The 14622-nt window shown below is 36.3% G+C and overlaps 1 protein-coding gene across 2 annotated transcripts in view; it reads right to left on the reverse strand.

The window, feature by feature from the left end:
• Positions 1-355: 355 nt before the first annotated feature.
• LOC131440360 (uncharacterized) overlaps positions 356-14622 on the reverse strand; it is a 59641-nt gene continuing 45374 nt past the window's right edge. Inside the window, exons 1-6 of one of the 2 annotated variants that reach the window (XM_058611612.1) lie at positions 14313-14467; positions 14076-14191; positions 1422-2138; positions 1282-1360; positions 1057-1174; positions 356-992 (exon numbers count right to left, since the gene is read on the reverse strand). In XM_058611612.1, coding sequence (XP_058467595.1) covers positions 935-992; positions 1057-1174; positions 1282-1360; positions 1422-2138; positions 14076-14191; positions 14313-14325 — 1101 coding nt within the window. In that variant the 5' untranslated portion in view covers positions 14326-14467 and the 3' untranslated portion in view covers positions 356-934. Of the gene's footprint in view, positions 993-1056; positions 1175-1281; positions 1361-1421; positions 2139-14075; positions 14192-14312; positions 14468-14622 lie in introns of those variants that run through there. The other variant, XM_058611611.1, reaches the window with a different exon arrangement.

Below are 14622 nucleotides of genomic sequence, written 5' to 3' on the forward strand. Positions count from 1 at the left end.
GAGTTGTTTCGTTGTCTTAGATATTAAAGCAAAACGATGCTGATTAAAGGTAAAATATTCATCCAATACAACACCAAGGTCGTTAACATAATCAACTCCTGAAAGGTTTTGTCCATCAGTTTTGTAGTCGAAGATTAATGGATGAAGTACTACACAAAAAAATATATAAAACTCACAAAAACTAATGATTTCATTAATATAATAAAAGCTCAATCATTGAAATAAGTAAATAATACGATTACCGAGACTAAAATTCTTTTCAAGTCGTGGTTCGAAAAGTAAAAGTATAATTGTAGCAAAAAATTCATAGATTTTTAATATAAATTTCTTTCCAGTACGAACAACAAACCAAACATTAAATTAGCAATGAGTATTTAATATAAAAATAATTTCATTCTACATACTTTTTTTTAATAGATATCACTTTCAAATACTTTATTTTTCTAGACTACCAGACTGACATCTTTCGCTTTCGAATCACTCCAAACATGGCTATACTACTAACACTTGGCATGAAGAAATGATCCATCAGCATGTGCCAAAGTCGTCTACAGCGTGTGAGGAATGAGTTTCATGTGCAAATAAGTATTGACTAAACCGATTCGCACGATTGATAGGATTCTGAAATGAAATTACTTTAACTGGCGATAAACATACCTCAGTCGCGATTGGATTGTACAGTATACTGATTTAATCGAGTTTATTTTGGATCTAGACATACAAAAGTTCATAACAAAAAATGGCATTATATATCTATTCTGCATGCTCTTATTTCTTGGTAATGAACCAAGACTGAATACATTGCAAGGCGTAGATACGGTTTCATTCACCATCAGTGTGATTGATGGACGACAACCTGTAAGTAGAATTACCCAGTCCGAAAAAACACCCATCTGTTCATATTTTGTTAGCGATTGAACGCATTCCGGCACTGTTATGATGCATACGTTTCCTTGAAGCGACGTTGAACATGCTGATACGCATTGTAAATTCTGAAAATATGGTGAAATTTTTCATGATAAAGTGCCGATTCTATGATAAAGACAGTTGAACTACTTAGTTTTCGCTGTTTTGAAGGATTTTTTTCGGTTCTTCTGTTTCTTGTCCATCGATTCGAGTGAGTTGGAGGAACTTGAGGTAGGCAATTCAAGTGGCTCTATATCAGTGCAGTTGTCTGTAACAATAAAACGCAAATTATTAAACTATAAATCAAATGATTTTGGTTGTAGCACACATGGCTAAACTCTATGTTCTACCTCAGTTCGCGTTGCTAAAACATACCTGGATGAACGAAAAACGCAATCGAGTGTCTCCCACGATGCTTCAGAGCTTCTTCCTGTGGTATCACAACGCGGTGGCACTGCAGAAGAATAGCAAAATTAGCAAAAAAAAATTCGACGGACACCCAGTATCAATGTTACCAATGCAGGAATTTGCTCGTTTGTCCACGTCGCCAGTAGTTCGCCAGCGTTAACTAGGATCGCTCCCGGCAAGTGGCCAACCCGTTTCCACTTGTCCGTTCCAGGCAGTTTTATTTCGAGACCACCTTCACAGTCCTGTACTAATAAAGTAAAGGTTCCGTAATCGCAATGAGCCCCACACCGAGTGTATTGGGCCTCGTAGTTCTCCTGCTCCTCGGCTTTCTTTTTCCTGTAGTCTTCAGGAAAAGAGAGATCAATTTCGTCCTTTGTACAACGCTGCTGACTGTAATGGCAGAGGCCCCGTTGAAGCTCGTTCTGGCCGTCATCCATGATCAACGGAGGATAGTACAGCAGGCGGAATGTGGACTGGTTTTCACTTTCCCCATCCAGTATATGAGTATGTTTTTCCAGGAAGTATTTATGAGGTTGATCCAGCCCGACGGCCAAAGCCTGCAGGAGAAGCGATGACAGTCGCTGGAAATCTTGTGCAAGATCGGATATGTGTTCCCGAAATCCGGGCAGGGGTTCCTCCGGGAGGGGAGCCTCTGGCTTCAACGTGCAGATGTTGAACGTGTGACGAAGATCCTTGGTATTACCGTCGAACCGTTCCTGGCCTGGTTTCACATATCCGTGATTGCCGTCTTTCCGAAGGTACAGCTCCTTGGTTTCGGTCGACAGTTTACAGAAATCATCCAGATGACTGTAAGCTAGTTTGATCTGAAATATTCGGAGAGACTTACTTCAATTTGATTGTTTCTTTTAGAAAAAAAAATCTTGTTAGTGAGGCTTTATTAATTTCAATTTGTGAAAGGGCGTTTAAATTGTATCATATATTGTTTTCAAATTGAATAACAAATTAATCATTAATAATTTTTTTCACTTTTCGTCTTCGACTCGACAGTGCATTAACCATTTATGTTGAACTACTAATGCCATCTCGCGGTTCATCATAGACCATTAAATCACCTATTTTTCAATTTGTCGTTTTAGCGGTTTATGTTGAACCACGAGGTGGCATTAGCAGTTCACCATAAACTGCTAGTGCACTGATGAGTCGAACAAAGAAACGTAAAACAAATGATAATAGTCATGTGTGCATAGCGTAAACTGGTCCCCTAAATGAAGTCATTAATATCAGGTGACTCTCTTATCAAGAGGAGCTCAACTCCATAGTCAAAAAGAGTGTTATCTATAATTTATTTCCGACGTTCGATTCTGCAACTTCACACTTGTTATTGTCCAGACGACCAATTGCAACGGAAGTAAATTTTTTCTTCGAATAAAAATTTCATTATTTCTTATCTTCTTATCGAATCATGGGATTAGCAAGTTGCAAACTGCGACTGTTATTTTTACTCAATCCCAAAGGATTAGATGTATCAATTTTTTTTAATCCAAAATCTTGTTTTGTTACATTCTGGATTTTTTGCAAATGAAAGCTTTTTCGCTTTCAAAATATGATGAAATTCAACCGATTCTTTTTCAAACAAGAAAATTACATCGAAGGCTCGTAAATTCGATCGTAAGTCCGTTAACATTTAACTTCGTAAAATAAGATCCAGTTTTTTTGGGGACTTAGACCGTAGGTTTTGTTTCCAAAGAAATTTAATACATTTTTTTCTGACTATAGAGAAATCATATATTTTCAGAAAGGATGTGAAGGGAAGGGCCGAAAAATGATGTTTGGGTTTGTTCCAAGATGACGTATTCCAGTCAATCGATGTTCCTTGGAAATCGTTTGGATGTTTGCGGTCTATAAGAAATGCAAGATGGTGACTTTCGGTTAACTAATATTTTTAGAGAATATGTACATAAATTTGTGTTTAGTCTCTGTTAAGACGTAGAGCCGTCTTGAGCTAGTTTTAAATATGATCAGTATCTAACGGGGAAAACAAATTGGAAAATTGACATGTGAATGCAATTATGTAATGAAAACTGCGAAAATATTACCGCATAGACGGGACTCGAACCCGTAGCTAACTCCTAACCGGGGAAATTGTTTTACCAATTAAACTACCCTACAGATGGAAACACCTGAAGAGAAAGTCTATTGACTAGACGAAACCAAGTATACTTCGCTGTACTTGATCACTACGGCATTCACTTTTGAGTCCTATATCTACCGAAACAAAACAAATATTGAAAATGATCAAACCTTCGATTGTCTTTCGACGATATTGTTTTCGAGATCACAATCGTCACTGCTGCTACCACATATCAGTAGAAATAATTAAATAGATGCGTGAATCTGTCGTGTGTATCCGAAACAAACAAAAGCAAGACAAAAACAAAATTTCGAATCAGTGTAGGCAACAAAGTAGAAGGGAAAAAATAGACTCGTTGATGTCGTTTCAAAATCCAAAATTGCGACCTTGCAAACCTCAACAATATGAGATTTTCAGAACGAGTTTGATGATTAGATGCCGGAAACCCACGTTTGAGATCGTTCCAAAATCCAAGATGGCAAGCTTCGGCTAAACAATATGCTTTGAAAACCCTTAAAATGTGTATAGGTTCGGAACGGATTTAATAAGAACATGCGGAAAAACCATTTCCGGTTTATAGATATTTCTTGAAATATGGATATTCTGGGATATAATCGAAATTTAAAGATATAAAATTTACTTCGTAAAAGTAGATTACGATTAGATTACGATTTGGAATTTAGTGCGGAAAAAAGTCGAATCGAGCACTTCATAAAAACCTGTTTTCTAGGTTTAGGTACACTGCAGTTGAACGAATCGTCGCACAAAGCATTACAAGAAAAACCGACAAACAGAAACCAGAACTTTTTTCAGTGATTGAGCACAGTAGGCTTACCTCTCGTTATGTTGGCTTGTAAAAAAGACTTTACGTAATGGATTTTTGAATAGGAGGTAAGCCCACTGCGCTCAATCACTGAAAAAAGTTCTGGTTTCTGTTTGTCGGTTTTTCTTGTTATGCTTTGTGCGACGATTCGTTCAACTGAAGCAGATGAAATTTTGTGCGCATTTTATGACGATACATTTCACCTTAAGCACTAAGATGCCGGGGCGAAAAACCTGTTTTAATCCACTTGTGGTGTAATGGTGCCTTTCTCATATTACTTATATTTTCATGAATATCACTAGATATTTTTGTTACAATGTTTCATTTCAAACTTGAATAAAACTTAAGAAGTTTATTTGGGTATCGACTAACATAACCTTTTCAATTTGTAAATAATTTCAGAACCGGAAGTCGGATCCGAATCAAGATCAATAGCAAAACATTAGATTACAAGACCTTTCATCTGAACCTAAGTTTGTGAAAATCAGTCAACCCATATCTGAGAAGAATCAGTGAGTTCCGTTTTGGAGTTTTTGACCACAATTTCCGGTATTTCCGGAACCGGTATAGCCCAAGTCGGTTTAAGTAACCAATATAGCCTACAAATTGAAACAGTTTTGAGCCAAATTCAGAAGAATATTTCCCTATTTTTGCATCGTCGCTCTGAATGATGGTGTGCAATTTTAAACACACTTCACCCTATAGTGAGGAAAACCGGAAATCAATTTGAGGTATCGTTCAATAAAAACTCAAATGTTTTGCATAATAAAAAGCATCATTCGAACAACAATTTGAACTATTTTCATGTAAAAATATTAGGAAGTATGGGTGTGAAGAAGTAATTTTGAGGACGCGTTTTAGAAATCATGAGTGCGGTGTCCACTGCATCTCAGTGCAAAATTATCAAAAGTCAAAAATCTAAGTAACATAGTTATAGTAGATATTTTACTAGACCCCAACGTTTTGATTTGATTATTTTTATAATTTTTGGTGATTGTTTAAAGTCAAAACTGCGACGTTTCACAAAAAATCCGAAGCTCCTCCCCAAAGTAACAAACAACAAAAAGGAAAACGTTTGGGTTGGGTTTTAAAATAGTTGGTGAAGAAGTTTTTAGATTACGATGGACACGGACTTTTAAAACGTACTTTCGAGAAAAGCGCGTTATAGTTTATTGTTTATAAAATCGAAGATAACAGCTTATTTATCTTAAGGGTACGTAGAGTTTAGCATTTTCGAAAAGCGATATTTTTTGTTTGTAGTTTTTTTTAATATAACATTTCAAGAATGTTTTCAACTCAAATTTTCAAGTCAATCGAAGCAAAACTCTAGGGTCTGTGTTTCGAACTCTTGCCTCATCGCAGTATGAGATAAGAAACGATAAAGGCCCATAACTTCCAGAGTTTTGTTTCAAAAGGTTTGAAAAGTTGACAAAATATTCTTGAAATGTTTTACTATAAGAAAATACAAAGATAAAATAACTGATTTAGGTGTTAGACCCCACCGGCTCCTTAGGACAAAATTTGTCTCTTTTATACATCGTCGCTTTTAACGACGTCTTTAAATTTTAGGCACCATGTAATTCCTGAACCGGAAGTCGGATCGGAATCAAATTTAGAAATTAATAAAGACTGTAAAATATTTCATTTGAATGTAAGTTTGTGAAAATCGATCAAGCCATCTCTGAAAACAAGTGAGTGAGTTCCATTTTGGAGTATGAGACCACTATTTCTGGATTCCGGAATCGGAACCCGTAAACCAGTATAGCCGGAATCGGTTTGTTTGGCCGTCCACTGGCAATGACTACCGGTTGGAAAAGTTTTGAATCCAGTTCTGAAATCTTTTCAAGCGTTTTGCTTCGTCGCGTTAAGTAACGGTATAACATTTTTAGCATCGGATGAAATTTAAGAATTCCGTATGAGGTAAGATTTTTTTATTTGAACTTAAGTGAAAAAATAGTGAAGCCATCACTGAGAGAAATGAGTTTGTTCTATTTCAGAATTTGTTACCAATATTTTCGATGCTTCTAGAATTGGAAGCCGGGACCGATACAGCCAAAGTCGTTTCTTGGGACGTCAACTAGTAAGACCTATAGATTGGAATTGATTTAAACCCAGTTTTACACATTTTTCCCACTTTTTGCATCACCGCTTTATATAACCGTTTGAAATTTTTTACACTCGTCATCCTGTAATTCCGAAAGTTGGATCCAGATAAAATTCAGGAGTTTTGCATGGGACCATAAATCTTTTTGTGTGAACCTAGGTTAGTGACAATCGGTTCAGCCTTGTCTGAGGAAAGTGACATAGTGATATGGAATTTAAACTTTTATTCTCATCACTCTGTAATTCCGGTACCGGAAATCAGATCCTAATAAAATTTAGGATTTTTTGGATCTTTTAGATCTTTTTATAAGTCCAAGAAAATCGATTCAGTCATCTCAAAGAAAAGTTTGTACATATTTTTCTTTTTACTTGCACATTTTACCTCATATCTCCGGATCCGGTTTGAATTCTGAATTTTTGTATGGAACCATAATATTTTTCCTTTGAATCTATGTTTGTGAAACTCGATCCAGCCATCACATACAAATGCAGACATTTTTCGTACTCAATAAACTGAGTCGAATGGTATATGACAATCGATCCTTCGGGCCTTGGTTCAAAATTCGTTTTTCACAGTGAATGTAAAGGGTGATTTTTTGCTGGTATCTTTTTAGCAATACTGTTTTTTTACAGATCGCGCGTGAATGGTGTCTGGTGTCACCGTCAAACTTGTTCAGTTTGGTCTATAATTTAATCATGAATGGACGCTGGCAAAGTTGGAAGAAGAACCACGTTTTTATCGAAAAATTGTGTTCAGTGACGAAGCTCATTTCGGGTTGAATAGATACGTCAACAGGCAAATTTGCCGCATCTGGAGTGAATACCAACCAGAAACATTGCAAGAACAATCGATGCATCCCAAAAAAGTCTCTGTTTGGTGTGGATTATGGGCCGGTGACATTATTTGTGAAATACCGGCCGATATGTTAAAGTAAGTGTGCCAATATTGGACCTTGTGCATGGATCATCTAAAGTGGAGCCGCGGCCAACATTTGCATGAAATCATCTTCAAACATTTAATTATATTGATCGTTTTATCGATTGCAATGAAGATTTCATAATTTTTCTTAATTTTTTGTGTTTTTCTTTTAATCAAATCCTATGTAAATGTAGGTTTGGGTGCACTAAATATGTTAAATTTTTCTAACCGCTCAAACGATTCTATCGCTACCTTATTCACCTACACTCATATTGCGCATAGTTCGGAGTAACATTTCTACCATTAGACTGGCTGCATATTCAATTATCACGTACGTTGATGATCCTCACACGATTTCCAAGAAATCATTAAAGTCAATACTTCATATACCTCCACTGACGTCAATTGGCTGCTATCCGATAGCGGTATAATGTTAAACGATTCAAACAGGCAACGCAAGCCCAAAAAGCCAAAAACTATTCCTCCACTATCACAAACGCAGGTTTGCAACAATACGAGTATTTAATTCAAGCTACAGTGTGTAAGCAAAAACAAAGCCAAAAGACACCGTTTCCGATATCACCTTCACGGGTTTACAAGCCATGACCTGCGAAAAGTGAGCACAAGTCTATGATCGTTCGGTTCGTAAGTCGTGATGAGCAGCTTATTTACGACGACATGCAATATAACAGAGAATGACAAAGTCTAGACAACCGTAACAGTCAACTTTTGGCAGTATCGCTGTGTCTAGCACCCACAAAACAATCCACCTACATTGAAAGTAAGAGTGGAGGTGCCTTTCTGGAACAATCGAAAAGTGTACATTAGGACTCATGCTTCGGTGACGAAGTGGATGCCGGTAATTAGTTCTGGCTGGCATGACAATGTCAAGTTCTAGCAATCATAGCTTCATAAAAGAGTACAGTTTGCGTGTCAGAAAGTAAACATAAAAATTGGTAATCTCGATTACAGAAATTTTACGTTGTTCTTTCGTTGATGGTGTACGGACATTAGCAGCTTATGTCCGCGTCAATTGAGATTAAATTCCGGAATGATTCAGCATTTCACAGTTCCGGTATAATCAAAACATTTTACTATTTTCTGTGTGTTGCTAAGTAAATGATTTAATTTATTTTATTATCAAAGCGAGACATCGTTGTTTTATTACATTTACCATATCGTTGACATTGAACATTGTGCTTCGGATAAAAATGGACCCAATTTAAAGTTGCACGTCTGATCTAATCCGATGTTCACTGATTTTCGTACTGATTAATCAAATTTCGTGCTTCGGGTTTAAGAGATATGTAATGATAATATGAGATAGGATAATATACAGCAATTGTAATACTAATCAAAAATAAAATGTAGGAAGATTGTTTTCAACATCACGTTTACTGTCCATACTCGCATATCAGTCCCATATGGGTTCTGGCCACTTTTGAGTTAGGCCGACGGATAACGTATATTTTTACATTACTTCCAGAAATTCCAAAAATAATGTGGGGTTAGTTCAGTAAAATTTGACAAAAATATCAAGTCGGGTCTGTTCCACATTGAAAATACTCGCATATCTGTCCCACACATTAAAAATCACGTTTTAGTAACTAAAAAATATACAAATTGCATTTTTTTCTGACCACTGTACCAATATTTAGCGCTGGCAGTGCATGCAAAAGTTTAGATAATGTAAAATAAAATGTCTTTGAATCGAAACAGTACTGCTACAGAATCAAACGTACTGCTTCCATTTATACTCACAATTTCATCCTCCGAACTAACAACTTTAGGAAAAGATTCAGTTTTTTTCCATAACTTTGACTAGAATCAGATGTAGGCATATGCGAATATTTCCAATTGAAATTATCTCGAACTTAGTGTACTGAACGAGAGATTTCCGAATATTTCTTTCGGGTGTTAGTGGCATCCGCGTTGGTAGGTCGCCAGATTTGTCTGGCAAATGCCAGATTTTTCTCGTTTCGCCAGACACTCAAACTAACCAGATCTTTTGCAAGATTTTCCAAATTTTTCAAATTTCCCTAAATTTTGTCAGATTTCGTTAGATCTTAACGATTTTCGGCCTCTATACGATAGGTGAAGAGACCTTTTTTTATTTGTTTGCTCACTAAAAATGAAGCCTGGCAAAAATTTCCTTGTATATAGTAGACCCAGACAAATCCAGATAAATTTTTGAGTTTTGACAGATTTTTGATTAAATAACCTGGCAACTCTGAGTGGCATTGAAAGCTACAAAGTCACTGTTGTAGCTGTCTTCCGTGGAAGAGTCTCCACCATACAATGTGGGGTGTATATCGAACGATTAAAATTTTCACACGAATGGATAATCAAACTTGAAATTTTGCCACGTGCGAGAGAAGCAGAGCTTGCTAAAAAAAAAAAAATGAAAAATTTATAATATAATCCATGAATGTGTTTCAAAAGCATCACGGATCAATCATCACAATAGCGTAAAAAGCGAATTATTACCGAAATATGTATTCATCTTTTACTCAACTTGTCGATTTTAAATATGTGACTGATATGGTTTATTACGCAACGAATTTATGGTGTTTGGCTGTGAAGGTTGTCGTTTATATCAGACCCGAGAAGCAATGTTATCATCGATATTCAATGGTAATCGAGGTAAATTCCATTAATTTGCTTGAACATCGTATCAGTTACTCACAAAATTGATCGTATACACGTATAATGCTGCATTTTATTGCAGTTTCTTACTGTTGCTAGCTAGTTTTTAATTTATTTTGACGTGATTTTGCAATGAAAATTGTTTTGACACATAATTGAATGCAAACTTGGATTGAAATTATTTTGTTGTTAGAAATAATCGATTTATAAGGAAAAGTATGCCTTTTTTCATCTCATAAAATTGATCGTACACCAATATCGACACAATTTACTATGAGCTCGTTTTGTGTGTAAGCTGTCAGTGTTAGAGTAAACAACAATAAAAGCCTGTTAGCACTATACCGGGACGGGACCGCCGATATTCCTCGCCGAGTTTTTCGCACCGTCAGCGCTGGAAAAAACTCGGCGAGGAATATCGGTGGCAACCAAATGGATTTTATCCTGGATCCGGGATTCCAATACATACACACGCCGGCAGCTCAGTAATCGCCGATGAGGAAAAAAACGTCCCGGATAGTCCCGCTATAGTGCGAACAGGCTTTAATAGTTCGTTTTAGCTTTGGTTTGAGAGTTATAAATTGAAATACAGATAAAACCGTTATTTGTTGTAATGGAAGGCAAAAGAAAGCAAACAGACATTTTTACAAGAAAATTGATCATTTCCTTGCGCTGTTAAGGAAAATCCTTACGCGAAATAGGAGAAATCGTTGGACAATCAAATTCCACCGTACCGAATATCATTGACAACTGGAAATACGAGGGAACTCTGAAGAACAAGGCAGAAAGGGAAAAGAACGGATCCTATCGGAAGTTGACGAACGGCTTATAGTTCGCAAAATACGAAATAACCTGAAAATAAGTGAACCGAAATTGACGGCGGAAGTGTCTCATGATATCAACCGACCAGTTTTAACTGAAACTGTTCGCCGCGTTCTCCGGAAATCTAATCTGCATGGTCATGTTGCCCGTAAAAAGCCATTCATATCAGCAGTAAATCAGAAGAAGCGGCTTGAGTTTGCCAGAACCCACGTAAACAAACCGCTGGAGTTTTGAAATCAGGTAATATTTACTGATGACACAAAAATAAATTCCTTTGGATATGATGGCAGACAAATTGTTCGGAGAGAGCCGAATACAAAGCTCAAATAAAAAAATTTGAGACCAACAGTGAAACATGGTGGTGGCTGTGTTATGTTGTGGGGTTGTATGGCAGCTTCCAGACATAGCAACACAAGAGTTTATCGACCGGAATATGGACAAAATGCTATGGATATCCTAAAACGTAACCTAAAACCAAGTGCGCAAAAATTAAAACTATCGTCAGAATATTGTTTCCAACAGGACAATGATCCAAAACACACCGCACATGTTGTTCGGGAATGGCTGTTACATAACGTTCCTAAGCAATTAAAAAAACACCACAGTCACCAGACATGAATCCCATCGAAAACCCATGGGATGAAATTGATCTGCGGTTCAAGGATACTAACACATCAAACAAAAACACGCTAAAACAGAAAATAAAATAAGTATGGGAAAACATCCGAGCATCTTGCGTAAAGAACTGCCCCGTCGCTTGTAAGCCTTAATCGACGCTAAAGGAGGCCACACTAAGTACTAAATTTGATATTCCAATCCGAATGCACCAGCTACACTTAATAATGCAAATTTTCATAATGGGTGTACGATCAATTTTGTGAGATAGAACTAAGGCAATCGAACCACCAAATGAAAAGAATCTTAATATTTAAATAAAATGTTTAATAATTCAATTCATGAAATATATAACATTGAAATTACATATATTTTGTTACTTTAAACTTACTAATTGAACAGCAAAATGTGAAAATGTGATATTTGTTCGTGTGTATGATCCATTTTGTGAGTAACTATAGTTTTCACTCAGACCTTTTTAGGACCAACAATTCGTTCCCGATTCCCGTTCCCGAATCAATCAGTTTTTTTTTCATAAAAATGAGAAAGTCTACAATGAATTCATCAATCAAGAAACACTTCGTTAAGTATTTGTCATATTTTTATTTTACATGTTACAAATTTGATAATTTACAGCCAAATTTACAGACTTGACATCTCTGCATATCACTGACAAATTTTCGCGAGATTTGTCGAAAAAAATGGGATGCCAGTAACCGAACACCTTGGGGTGCCGGTAACCGAAATCGGTAGACATTTTGAAAATGACGAAAATAAACGTTGTATTAAATCACAAAATAGATCGATTTCACCTCATAAATATTCAATCCACTCACCTTTTCGATTGATGCTTTTCAATTTATGATACTATAAAAAAAAGTCGTAAAAAACTTTTGTGTAGATTAAAAATTGTTTTGATCGCAGCAAAAAGTACAAGCGTCTGTTTGCTTTGGTATTCGGCACAAAAAGAACGTGCTGCTATTACACACACATGACATTTGTAGAAATGGCGCTATCTGCTTTCTGTCAAAGGTTACGGTGGGGTGCCGGCAACCGAACATCTTCCCCTACAGAAAACTTGAGCTACAGAGAATTTCGATTTAGTGAGTGATTACTAAGTTTTATATCATTATTATTGCAAACGAGTTTTTATCGTATTTCGGTATTCTTACCGAAATGCAGTTAAGTTTAAAATATACACACTAAAACTTTATTGCAGAATTTGGACGGTAAAAAATTCCAAGATTAGCACCGCCGAGTGCCTGGTAATCGTCTCGACAAAATGTGTTATTCCCGCGAACATCGTCAACCGTAAATTTGGTAACTACCAATTATTACCGAAACTTCCAGTAAAAATATTACTGTTAGCTCAGCATAGATCATGAAATGTCGAGTCATCAGTCGATTTTGCTTTATTTTATTTTATGAAATACTGAGCTCAAAACCTGAGAGAAAGAATAGGGTTTTGATGGGGTTGGAGTTGGATGGATTGTTATCTTGCAAGTATCAAATATGGAGAACAATTTGATCCTTGCAAGATAGCAATCTCCATTCTCAAACTCGTCAGCGGTAATAAACATTTGCGTTTAAAATCAAAGCAAAGTCTTGACATTACATTCGTTTTGTGGAATTTGGCCTTTCTGTTCCAACAGACTTCGCAGCGGATTCATAGCGTACAGAATCATTGCATGGCTAGTACTACGATCCTACCGACATTATGAATCCTTCCAGGTCGGGGCTCGACCATATGACAACTGGCCTCTAAGACCGGGTCGGTGTAAAATCAGAATTCGGTTAATTCCAATTACTTTATTACCTTTACTTTTGTTTTACTAAAACATTCAGTATTTGTGGAAATATATTATATCGTAGTGAATGATTTGCGGTTCAATGCATAGGGCACTGATCTTACAAGCCAGTTGACGTATGTTCCAGTCTCGACCTAGAAGTATTCTTAGTGTCAGTAGGATTGTAGTACTAGCCATGCAATGATTCTATGATCGCTATGAATCGGCTGCGAAAGGTCAAATTCGACAAAAGGACTTTGCTTTTTTGTTGTGAAGAGTGCTTATATGATAGGTGGCTCGATGATAGATTGGAAACGCACCTTACTAATGCTTTGGAGATCACAGGTTCGAATCCTGCTTTCACAAAAGCAAGCTTAAATAAAAGGTACCATTGTCCCATACTATTTTGTTTAAATTTCATATGGATCTGACCTCCGATTCCGAACTTTTGATACAACTACTCAAAATCACTAATGAACTAACTGCTCACTAATGAACAACTGCTCAAAAAAACTAATGAATGCGAAACTGTCGTTCTGGCGAAGGACACCATGATGAGGTCTTGAGAAACAAGAAATATTAGACATTACTCGATAATAATTTATATTTCGAGCACCAATTATCTAAAATATATAGTTTCATCGATCGATGCGTGAAAACATTTCCAGAAATTACCAGAAATAGTGGTCTGAAATTCCAAAATAAAACTCTCTCTCTCTCGACATTCAGAACCGGAATTACAGGAACAATTGTATTCAAAATTTCAAACTGCTTTGTAGATTATGCTAGTTGACGCCCAAACAACAGAAATTTAGATTTCTTTGAAGAGACCAGGGAAAGTATTTCAAAGAATACCACAATGTTATAATATTGGACAATTGAGAAAAGTATCGTTACACCACTAGTAGCTGTTTTAAAGCAGGTTTCGAGATTAATAAAGTTCGTCTTACTACTCACCTTTTCTTCACCAATTCCATGGTTCACTAGCAGAGCCACGCCTTTCTCTGTCAATGCACGGCACAGTTGACCCCCAACTCGATTAACTACTGAACGGATTGGGCATTCTTCCGTACCTGTTTTGAATAAAAAGTAATAAAAAACGAATTGGTAATCGAGTCACATTCACTTGATATCTTGATTATGATAAAACTAAAATGAAGAATTTTTTAAAACTAACCCATCGAATTTACATACCCATCAAATACATCAAACTAGATCACAATCAAGTGCATATTTCTGAACTAAAAATAGTAACATTTCATCTGTTAAAATGCATCGAAAATATTTTCTTCAATTTCAACACAAAAGTTCTATCGAACGTCGTTGAAGAGTTCATGTTAAAGCATGTCTGTCTCACATTTCATTTGTTAAACTATGTTTACCTCGCTTCAAAAATAAAGAATCACATTTGATGACACGAGCAATTCAACACCCGAAGTTGTTCATTATTATTGATCCAACACGGCATGTATGTCGTCGAATAAATTTTACCGAAAAAAAGAAG

The sequence above is a fragment of the Malaya genurostris genome, chromosome 1 (assembly GCF_030247185.1).
Source record: "Malaya genurostris strain Urasoe2022 chromosome 1, Malgen_1.1, whole genome shotgun sequence".
Lineage (NCBI taxonomy): Eukaryota > Metazoa > Arthropoda > Insecta > Diptera > Culicidae > Malaya > Malaya genurostris.